Source organism: Topomyia yanbarensis, chromosome 1, assembly GCF_030247195.1.
Source record: "Topomyia yanbarensis strain Yona2022 chromosome 1, ASM3024719v1, whole genome shotgun sequence".
Taxonomy (NCBI): domain Eukaryota; kingdom Metazoa; phylum Arthropoda; class Insecta; order Diptera; family Culicidae; genus Topomyia; species Topomyia yanbarensis.
In genome coordinates this window covers 157,572,985-157,584,689 of record NC_080670.1, presented here as the reverse complement: position 1 = coordinate 157,584,689, position 11,705 = coordinate 157,572,985, and the positions used below count along the sequence as shown (strand labels likewise).

Here is an 11,705-nt window from a genome sequence, read left to right as displayed (position 1 = left end):
GGAATTATCTAAGTTGGTGTTAGTTACGGACGAGGAGAATACGAAAGCACTAGAAAACCAAACTCCAAAATAATAATGTAAGTGAAACATTACAGTACCCAACTATCGCCGGAGCCAAGAACAACTTCAAGATTCTGCGTCAACACATTTTCACGTTTGCTTTTGTTTATTCACTTGTCCACTTAATCGTAGTTAGCTCACATTTCGATACAGGATCATACTTGATCACGAGACATATATCGTGCTCAAACACAAACGAAGCAAGAATTAACTGGTTCGATCCTGTTTGTTCACAAAAATCACTGTTTTGGGCTTGTTTATTTGCGCAATCTAGATTCAAATATTAGCTTGGTATATAACATGTTTGAAGACAGGCTAGATTCCCGGTTGCGCCGCGAAACTTAAGCTAGCATAAAATTGGCATTCTTATTATGGCACACATTGTCGGCGTGATGCGGGGTAGATCGAGCAGGTATTTAACTTTATTCAACGAAACATTCTGAACTATACTCGAATCGAATTGCAATTTTTTAACAGTTTAGAGAGTTTAAGGGTTCGAATCGATTTCAAATTTTTGTATTTGTTGAACAGTAATTTTTTTATTTTGATTTCATCATACACAAATATAACTTTCGACACAACATGTAGTGACAATAATTTTGATGGTGTAACGGATGGGGTATTGACGTTTTAAAAACAGGTTTTCCATGCGTTAACACATCAATAACATTGTCTAGTAATAATCTGTAAGAACCGCTTATCGTAGCTGTTTGGGACTTTTTGGACAATTTCTTTCACAACAACATTCACTATTTAAACACTTTTTAAATTATATTTACGTTGAAATCGCAATACATTTACAAGTAAATCAATAATTAAGTTGCCTACAGTCGAAGAACGAAAATAAATCTAAAATCCGACATTTAGTATAAACCGCTGCGTTTAGTGTAAATGTTAAAAAAGAAACAATACTAAGCGAAAATGTTCGAAATAATGTCTAGAAAAAAAAATGTACAGAAAATCGATTGGCGGCAGCTTCCTCGTCGGGCGTTTACATTCATGAGGGTTCATACTGCGCATGGGGGCGACCTTACATAACTAGCACTGAGATCATCTTCCTTGGCATCGAACGGAAGTGGCTGATTTTCTTATCGGTGCGCGAACGATGGCGCACAAATAAGTCCTATAGTCTGTGTGTTCTTTTCTGTTGGCGCAAATCAAACCAACTGTATCAGTGAGTATATCTATAACCTAATATTTTACGATCTATTCCGAGTTGAAACTAAGGTAGCTAAAAAATTATCGTAAAATCACAATAATTAAAGATATAAGTCAAATGGTTCTTGGTTCTAATATCGACAATGCGCTATTAGGCTTAGAGTTATGTATTAAAACTAGTTTTGTTGTAGAAAATCAAATAATAAATTGAGAATAATTTTACGTTCGACTGTTATAGAAAAGTTATTAAAAAGATCCGCTGTTCTAGCAACTTTCTTATGTTAACTAAATGTTACGTTTCGAAACGATTGGCATTTCTCTCCTCATAAACAAAAATGCGCATAGTAAAATTGCTTCCATCACAGGAAACCGACGGGATTCCAATCGTTTCTGACTTTCAGTAGTAGTTTTTGCTGGATGGTGACTGCTTAGAGCAACACTGTGGGAGGAAAAAGAGAAGAAAATACTGGTTTAATTCAAATTGCAATTTAAGAGTGAAGTATACAAAAGTTTACAAAAGATTTTTTTAGTGGTGTACCTTAACAAGTACAAAAGGAATCGACGTATCAACCAACCTTAAATTCCATAGTTTGCTGCTTCCGATTGGGCCCGTCGATTCGTTAGCTTTGATGATTGTATTTTTTTGTCTTTTTTGTTATTTAGTGATAGTGCAAATCTTTGCAGATATTGCTTTACTGGAACTTTTTATTTGCGTTTTTGAGTACCATCCTCTGCTCTTGTCGACGCCTGTTGGGTCAGTACAGTAACTGGAATAAGTAGTAGATTTTGTTGCAGAAAATGCAGGATGTATGGGCTGGACTGAGGGCACCTGAAAGTGAAAGAAAATATTAACGATAAAATTAATATATTCAATTAACAATTGAATTTGCGTTGTGAGGAAGATGTGGTAAGAACGCATGCAAGATTAGCTAGAAGTACTTCAAATGGAATTCTGTAGGAATATGTTTAGTCAATTTTTATAACGAACTAAACAGTTATTGTATCGCAGTGATTTCATTTTAAATTTATTAATATTTTGGTCGACAGTGCTAGAACAGGAATAAGAAATTGAAATTTTGAAACTAAAATCTAAATTATCAAATTTTTAGATTTCAAAACACATCTACTACCGATAACAAAAGCTTTCTTGTTGTGGTTTTAACTATTGATTTAATAAATAAACCTCAAAGATTGAGGACAATTACAGATAAAACAGTATTAAGAAATGCATGACTTACGTAAACTTGTATAGAATGCAGAAAACACTTCGCAATATAGTGTACATCAAATATAATTTTCTTTTTTTAATTTGCTCGCAAATCAAGGCGATTATATAAACGTACGCCAAGAGTGAAGCCAACCAATCGAGCACAATCAGAATTCTATTGACCAATCCAGCCAAAAATAGGTACTACGGCACTGTCCAAGCGGGTTCAGAAATTGCTTGGAGATTTGAAGATTTTCCAACTTTTTTAATTTTATGAGAAATTGGAGCTGATCTGTGCTTAAAAATGTATCATAATTGGGTAAAAGACTCGATTGTTGTTTATTAAGGAGGAACGGAGAATGGTACGAAAATCGAAGACGGTAAAAGCAGAATATTCGCACTGTATTGCAGCTTGATTTTTATGAAGATCTAGTACACGGTGTAGAAAAAATGGTTTTTCGTTTTACATTTTGGTACGATTCTTCGTTCAAGTGAAACCCTTAAATGGGCAATGTTGTTTTAAAACAACGTTGCGAAAATCGTAATAAAGTATCGTAATAAAGCAATGCAGCAAGCTTCACAAAAAATTGATTTCCACCTTTAAGGGTTATAGCTCTAATACCGCACTAATGTATGGTTCACAAAGTATTTATAAAATGAACTTTTAATTTCCTTACGTTGCAAAATTGGAAAATATTTTTTGAATTTAGATTACAGAGGATTTAACCTTTGGTTTCGACTCATTTTTCGTGATAGAAAAATTTCTTTTGGAAAAAAATTCTGACCCTTTGTGCAGGGTTGGGAATCGAATCCAGGTGAACTCCGTACAAGGCAATCGATTTACCAACTACGCCTCCTCCCGACTGTATTCTTTTTTTAAAAAAACCGAAGGCGTTAAAATATTCTTGTTTAGTACCTAGTCTCATAGTCCTTTCTGACTATTCAGTAAACATTGCCAAAATTAGGAGTAAATTGATATTTTTATTTTTGCATCTTTGATTTAAGAAAAATATGGTCAAGAAAGGATCTACTCGAATTTGACTTGGTTCGTCTGCTAGAGCACATAAAACGGATTTTTATATGAGGCTGGTTAAATCGGGCCAAAAAACTGACAAAATCGGGGACTGATAAAATGAGTCTTCGCTATTTTTCTATTTGTAAATGTTTAATTTGATAAATAATTTTGGATAAAATGTAAATGAAATTTGCGTGTGGATCATGTCAGATTTACAACCAAAACTTCAATTTTTTGGAGAAATTTTTTTTTGAATTTTTACCGAAAAATAATAGACGCATATTTATGTGTTTTGGCTGAATATGATATTTTTCATCAATTTATGAGTTTTTTAACTTTTGAAGTTTTTGAAATTGAACATTTTTCAATCACTGAAAACTCGGCAACTATTCAATGCATGGAAAAAACAATAATATTAACTATGTTTTCGCAAATTCTTGCAATATTTATATTAACTGTGTCTTCACAAATTCTTGTAATATTTTTTGACTTTCAATATTGGGGTTCATTTTCAAAATTTCGGAAGAAACAGCAGGTGTTTTTGAATGCAAATAATTTTCATTATACTGAACACAATAACAACATGTTTCCACTAATCTGTCGGAGAAATGCGCATCATTTTTTTTATTAAATTTTAAAGTATGCATCAGAGGCGGATCCAGAAAAAAAATTTCGGAGGGTGTCCGATATTTCGATTTTGAAATATTCATTGTAAAATATGTAATATGCAATAACTTCACTTAATTTAAATCATTTTTTGAGGTCGAATCTGATTTGGAATGATTTTGAGTTTAGAACGAAGTAAAGTAAAGTTAAGTAAAAACTGATCTTCAGAAAATCGAAATTACTTTGCCTACTTCAGGCAGAGCCGTCAATATGAGACGCCTAAGAGACCCAATCGAGTACTTGGAGGTTATATATAGAAGACCCTCGTATCCTTTGTACCATTCGTTGCCTGTGTGTTGAACGAGCAACATATTGACTGAAACATGCGGACGGTATAGAAAAAAGATTTTCTGCAGTGTTTGAATAAACTTATACACATTTAAACCAACTGCATATTTTTCGGTTATCTATCGGGCTCTCTTCACTCTGCTGGGCCAGGTTGAACTTTGCAAACAAGAACGAGTATGCGCTAATTCTATGAATTCGGTTTGGGTTGAATTAAATCTCTCAATGTTTATGAATGGTGTGTGTATGTGTTTGCATTCGTTGCTTGTGAGTGGATTTACGTTGGGATTAGTTGAATAGGTGAATTAGTCTGAAGCGAAATTTGTATGTGATGAAGGGCAATTGGTCGGTGTTAAGTCAGACCGTACTAAGTGACGTTGTTTTGGTTTCGATCAAAACGAGTTTAAAGCAGCATTCTTTACGTTATAATTCACAATTAATTGTTGCTCATTATAACATATTTCAAGTCTGGCAAAAGGGGAATGTAGCTGAAGATGTTCTTTATCCAGTGCGATCATTATCTATTTTTTCAAGATTTTGCGACCTTGTCTGGTCTGACTTAACACCGACCAATTTGTATTTATTCTATACGTATATGCAGGGTCCATAATGCATACTATTATTATTTACATTGTAATGTGTGCGTAACAATTTGTATAATTTAAAAATTTGGCAGGATGAGAGGTTTGTTTTTTTTTTGTATGGAAGTTGCAAAAACTCTGACTGTGCCAGATAAATCTGACATAATGCCTTATTTCCTTGCTATATGTTTTAAGAGTTTCTTCCCGATAAGTTCAGCCGGAAAATAAGCCGGATTTTTGCTAGTTCTAGTTAGTATCCGACTCCAGTCCAGTGACACAATCGATACTATTTAGAACTGGTTATATCGCTGGAGCCAGAATGCTAACTAAAGCCAGCCTGAACTCCTAAATTTTATGCAATGAGCCTCAAATCTTGAACTGAATAAATTGTGAAATCAGTCGAAGACTGCTGTTTAAACCCTTCGTCGAATCTAAGCGCCCCCATTCTAACACTGGTGGTGTTACAGTTTATCAAAAGACCACTGTATCTACTATGGCCATTATTCATGTAATTGATCAAGTTGGTAAAGAAATCGACGAGAATTTGTCCTTAGCGGATGATAACGGTGATATTTGTGCAAAGGGGAATTGTGCTAAAAAGTGTTATTACGTTGCTGATTGTTGAATAAATATCTCCAGATACACCTATCAAAGGAAGTTTTTCGTTACACGTTATTTACTTCCGTATGCTTGGAAAAACATTCCAATTTTTGTTAACATAGACATTTTAAGGTAGGAAAATATGAAACTTATTAATTTTATGAATTAATGCCTAAAGCTTTTCTCTGATTCTTGCCTAGACACTACATTTTGAAGTACATTGATCTCATGATTGTCGAAAACGTCAATATAGAAGAGCCGAAGATATATTTCGTACTTTTCATATCATAGACCAACACTTTGTATGATTGAACTAGTGGTTCAATTTGTAACCTGCAATATACCATCGATGGTAAAATTATAACCGGTTTATGACCTAAACCAATCATGACAGAATTGCGTTCATGAGCTACACTTGAGCCTGAACATAGAGGGCAGAAGTTAGCAACATCTAACGATCTTCGAATACAGCAAATCGCCCATCAAAACCAACGCCAACATCAAAGGTTCTTTAGAGATCCACCATAATTATCAAGAATATTTTGAAAATTACCCATTCAAACGTGATTCCGTTAAATATCATTTGATTTGAATTAACAAGCCGAAGTGTAGCCAGGACGCTCGGGCAGGCTTGTTATTTGTTCACACAATGTGCTCAAAGGGCGAAATACACCGATGAAAAATAAGCAGCACAAAAACACTGTGATGTACAGATCACCCGCACAAATCTTGAAAGTGAAAAAGAGAAAGAGATGCACAAATTCGCACAAAGAATCACATTGAAGAGCTACTTTTTTGTGCCTCCCATCATTGTCAAATAGGAAGGAAGGCGAATCAAACTACAGTTCAGATAAAGTTTGATTGGAAGAACATTTTTAACACGTTTTTGGTTACCTTCCCTGCTTCTCTGCGCGTGGGACCAAGAGCCTCTTTTTTCTACTCTGAGGTGTACAACCTGGAGTAGAATGCACACATCGGAGTAAAGAGGTTTATTGTAAAAGAGAAGATCGGTGGTTCGCATGAAAAGTGTAAAGAGCGTTTTTATTCTTCTCTTTATTTGCTCTGAGGTGCATTCCATCCCTGCGCTCCGATTATGTCAGAGACATTATCAATCTATCTTTTTATATGAATTTATTTGACACGGCTCAATGCGTGAGCTTGATTGAGCCGTGGATCTTCTAGGTTTTTACAAGTAAAATAACTACACAATGTGTCCGATGTTCCCACCCTGTTCTTTAACCATATCAAACATTACGTACTGATTATTGTCGCGCTTATAATAAAATCTCACATTGCGGGCGTCTGAAAGGCGCATCAAATATAGCCGCAGTTGCTCCGCAAGCAGATTTCAGTGGACCTTTATTTTTCTGCCAGCTGGGTGCTTTTCGAAAGCTTCAAGGAAAAAGCTGCCTATAAATTTATATAGGCGGCTGTCACGCGCCTATCTCAATTGAGCTTTCATATAATCGCATATCGAGCGATTATCATGCAAGGCACAATATATTCAGAATCATTACGCGCAGAGTCATTCATCTCGCGAAACAACATGCAACACGAAACTTCATACATACTAGAGCACTCTAAGTAGAGTGTGGACAAGACGCTTCAAATAAGTTCCGTATTTAAATTATTGTTCACTGATAGAATCAATTCAGATTGTACATATTGTTGTTCTCAGATCAAAATACTATTGAAAGTATTTCACATGGAACATTTTACCAGACAGGAACAACATGATCAAGATTAGCCATATCAGTCAAATATGTATATTCTGGTTTCATACTTACTGTTTTCACCAGCTCCGATAAAAGATCGAAATCATTACAATGCAATTTATTTTTCGATTCGATTTAGTGCTACGATCTCATTAGCACTGCGAATCCATCCTGTTCGGAGCAAGAGCACCACCAAACTAGAGCAATAAAAAATATTTGAACCCTAAGTAAATCCTCTATCGTCGTTTCATAGCGACTAATGTTGTTTGTGTGTGTAATAGCCAGCAAAACATTGACCATTCTTGGCTGGTGTATTTTCATTAATTGGAATGCACAAATTGTCTAAACCTATATTAAATTTTGATAAGTTTTAATTTCTTTGTGCGGCATATACACACTCTTTCATTTCGTAGCAATAACAGTCGAAAATTTACACCGAGAAAAATCACTATATTGAATCAATTAATTTGACACATGATACTTTTGCAATTTGTAGCAGCACATAAAAAATATCTGCTACACATAAATATCATGTGAAAACTATTGAAATTGCTGTTCCTTGAATCAATATTACAATAGTATGCTACATAGAAATTTGATTCATAGCAAATTCCATATCATTTTTTGTCTGCCTCTCGTTTTTTCTGCTGTAAATTTTATGCACCTCTTGAATGCATAAATATCACAGGAATATAAAAGAGATGGAAATGAAAAGTATACCAGCTCTGCATTTTACCATTTTGAACCTCAACTAAACAATTTGCTGTTACAAACAAGCCCATTTTTTGCGTGTGCCATGAATGTGGACCAACCGTGTACCAAGAATATGAACCTTTTACCAGAGAGACGTGCGGTACCTTGACAGATATATACCGAACACAAAACAAACAAGCTTCGCAGCGAAAACAATGGGAACGCCAGCAACAATCCCAATCTAGGAAGGTATTAACAGTAGATACAGATCACAAGTCGATACCAATTGACAGATAGGTACGTCTTAACTTCAGTTCAGGATAAAATCACACGTACATTTCATTCTAGATAGTTTTCAAGATTTTGAGCATGATCCACTACAGTCAACTATAAACGAAGATTTTTTTTATTTTTTTGCAATAAAAATTTAACTAATAACGTATTTTAATTGTTATCAATGTCCTGAAATAGCAAAAACGCCCGGAAACGGTTTTCAGACATTGGAATATCTATCTGTTCCCTTAAACATTCCAATCTAAGTCATGACTAATTCCTTTATCCACTTGAACTGAAACCACTTTTTTACGCAATATGCTATTTTATTATTTTCAATTTAATTGATGCGTAAAATCCAACCTGTAAGGTTGACCGTATTTATAAATTGTTGATTTATGTGAAACAACATTGCATAAGTATGTTACGTACCTATGTACGTTTTTGGATTAAACTTGAGCTCATTTAATTAATGTTGCGTAATTTTATTTGTTGGATACACTGACAGCGAAATTTCAACGTTCAGAGCAACTATCGATTTATAATAACTAAAAATTTCCAACCAGTTCAAGGTTAGTCTTTCGAATTAAGATTGACCTTCAGATATGATATCACAATTTGGCAAAATATTTTACAAAACACGAATAGTGAATTTATCATTGTAATACATCAGTTTCCAACATCAGTGTCCAAAGAAAAAACCCTCACCACAACATTTCTACATTTTTCACACACGCAGCCCAAGAATAACGACCACTGAACTTACCTTCCGACGTGAACCGGTACAGTACCTGATGCAGAACCTGCATCAATTGCCGATTACTATCAACAGCGGCAGTGGTATGATTGACATTGCCATTGCTATCGCCTCCGCTGATGCCATCACTGTCGTGAAGTGCACAATTGTTGTTGTTTTCATCGACACTGGTGCCGGGATCACCACCACTTTCTATCAACTGTGACGACTGTCCTATCGCAGCAGCAGGCGGTTGTTGTTGCTGCTGCTGTTGCTGTTGATGGTGCTGATAACTATTGTATCCAATCGTAGCATAGTAGCCCGGGCTACTGTACCACAGTTTAGGATCTTCATCCTCACAGTAGAAAGCGATAGCCATTGCCTGTCCTTTGTCAAAAAATTAAATCACTCACTCAAATCAACAGCTTCGATGCAATCCATTTAGGGTTTTTCAAATTAAGCTAAAGTTTTCGTTGTGTTCTCTTAGCACCAATCACACAGCGGAGTTTATTGCACGACTGATGGCCGGCAAATGTTCGAGTTCTGGGTGTATCAACCCACGAAACCTGTTCCTGTTCCTGCCAGCCAAAGATCAGACACGGAGAACACGTGAAAGCGCTGCACTGACACAGCAAAGGCGAAAAAATAGCTATACACACCGGCACTGACTGGTTGGTATTGGCAGGTAGGGACGCGTAGGACGACGAAAGTGAAAAATGAAGATACACGAAGCAACACTCAAGAACTGAACAAGACAAGGACAGATAGATAGCACTGCTCACAGAGCATCCACACAGGTTGACTGCCTTTCGATGACTGATCTGCAGTCCGCATTGGGATGGAAATTTCCTCACACTGCTAAGCAGGTCACGAAGCTGTCCCGGCTTCGGGTTCCAAACCCGAACACTACCACACTCTTGCCTAATTTTGAGTGTGTTGGTTGCAACGGTGCAACGTAACGTCTTCGTTGCGCTACAAAACAGTGTGACTTGCGACACAGTAACTATTGTCGCGCAATGAGTTCAGCTGTGTTGCATCACATCCCCTCCACCAACCATCGCGCGCTACCGGTGGAAGTGTTTGTGTTGTGATTCATACTAGACCAGCATAGGCCGAGCAGGAAGAACATTTGTGACGTGACAAATTTCCCTGCTGTGCCAGAATAGACGCCGAAAAAAGGGCGGGTTCCTAGAGGTAATATGTTAGGACCGTCGATGCGGTGGAATGGGGACGACGGGAAGAAAAGGGGAGTGTCCACAGTGGTGGCGGAAATGGTAATCCTGGAGTGCTCCTGTTCTGAAGGAGTTAACGGGTTTTGTTTGGTGGAGGAAGAGCCAGATTTTGGGAATGGTGGATTGGGTTGCAAAGTTCAACGGTGACCATTTTGAATTTTCCAGCAATGCAAGACTGTTAAATTTGATACTTTTACGATACATACTTAAAAGTTAACTTTCGGAGATCGCATTATTCTTGTTGGAACAAATGTCCAAATTCAAACTAATCATAAGTTTTTCAATCTATCAATGATCCCATATCTTTATCTTTTACGTTATGTATGAAAATAATAAAAAAAAAGTTTATTAGAAGCGCATATTAGTGTACCATTATGCTTCTATTTAATGGTACCATTGTTGAGGGTGAGAATGGGAGAAAATGGAGCAAGTCGTAGCAAATATATTAAATATTGAAGAAGCATGGGAATGATTTTATAGAGGACATAGGAGGACACCTACGAAAGCAACAAACAAATTTCAGCCTTCCGATTTTTTGTGAATAATTCACCGATGTTTAGTGTTCAAACAACATGCAAAAGCAGCTCAAAAATCTCATGCGATAAGTCTTGGTTTAAATGTTACCTTCAGATCTAGTAAGAATGAATCATCAGCGTGAGTAGGGAGTAAGTGAAAAATTCTATGCACATAACCAAGATTGAATGAACATTTAAAATCACACGCATATTTGTAATTTGCTGTTTTCATATACTTTGGCCAGGTGTAGCAATAGGTTTGTTCCAGTACACGGAAGTCACTCCCTGTTGCTCCGGAGCAAAAAATTATTGCTCCTTTTCACTCCGATTTGCTACCAGAAGGTGAAAAAGAAAAGAAGATAATACAGGAACGATTTTCTCCCTGTTTGCTCCGGAGTACTTCCAGTTTCTCCTGGTACTGGAACAAACCTAATATCATAAATTAAAATGAAGCTTGCTCAAATGACATATTCCGCGCTATATCTTTTATCTTCATGTCTTTGGTCCCATATCCTTGCTCTTCGTTGAGTGCTATGGCTATAAACCCTTGCTGTGCCAAGCGAGTCTCTGACACAATAGACGTCTGTTTTTCGCAAATCGTCGGAGTCAAATGATGGTCATGTCTCTAATACCCATTTCTGGGTTCGCTAAAGGCGATTTTAAGCCAATGTGTTCGGTATCCTCTGTTTACTGTGCAACAACAGCTGGTGTTGAAATGTGTAGTGCGCTGATCGACAATGGTTAGAGTAGTACAAATTGATCTGCAGCGTAAACGTCAAGCCACTAAAATCTATCTCGCCTTGTGCAGGAAGTATTTTCATAAAGAAAACTTCTATGTTAGAAAGCTACTATATTCCGTATTTGTAGCTTTTAACGAAAATGACAGTGCTTTTTGGGGCACCACCAAAGTAACGGAAAGAAGCTGAGTTGGGGCTGGTGCTAACATTAGGATGCGGAATGCGAGAGAAC

General features: G+C 36.5%; 1 protein-coding gene across 1 annotated transcript; it reads right to left on the bottom strand.

Moving 5' to 3' along the window:
* Window positions 1-861: 861 nt before the first annotated feature.
* On the bottom strand, window positions 862-9,793 carry LOC131678774 (methylcytosine dioxygenase TET-like). The gene is made up of 3 exons (XM_058959065.1): window positions 9,020-9,793; window positions 1,794-2,047; window positions 862-1,657 (listed from the first exon to the last, which is right to left on the bottom strand). The coding sequence occupies exons 1-2, from the start codon at window positions 9,366-9,368 to the stop codon at window positions 1,974-1,976; spliced, it is 423 nt and encodes a 140-aa protein (XP_058815048.1). The 5' UTR covers window positions 9,369-9,793; the 3' UTR covers window positions 862-1,657; window positions 1,794-1,973.
* Window positions 9,794-11,705: the final 1,912 nt, after the last annotated feature.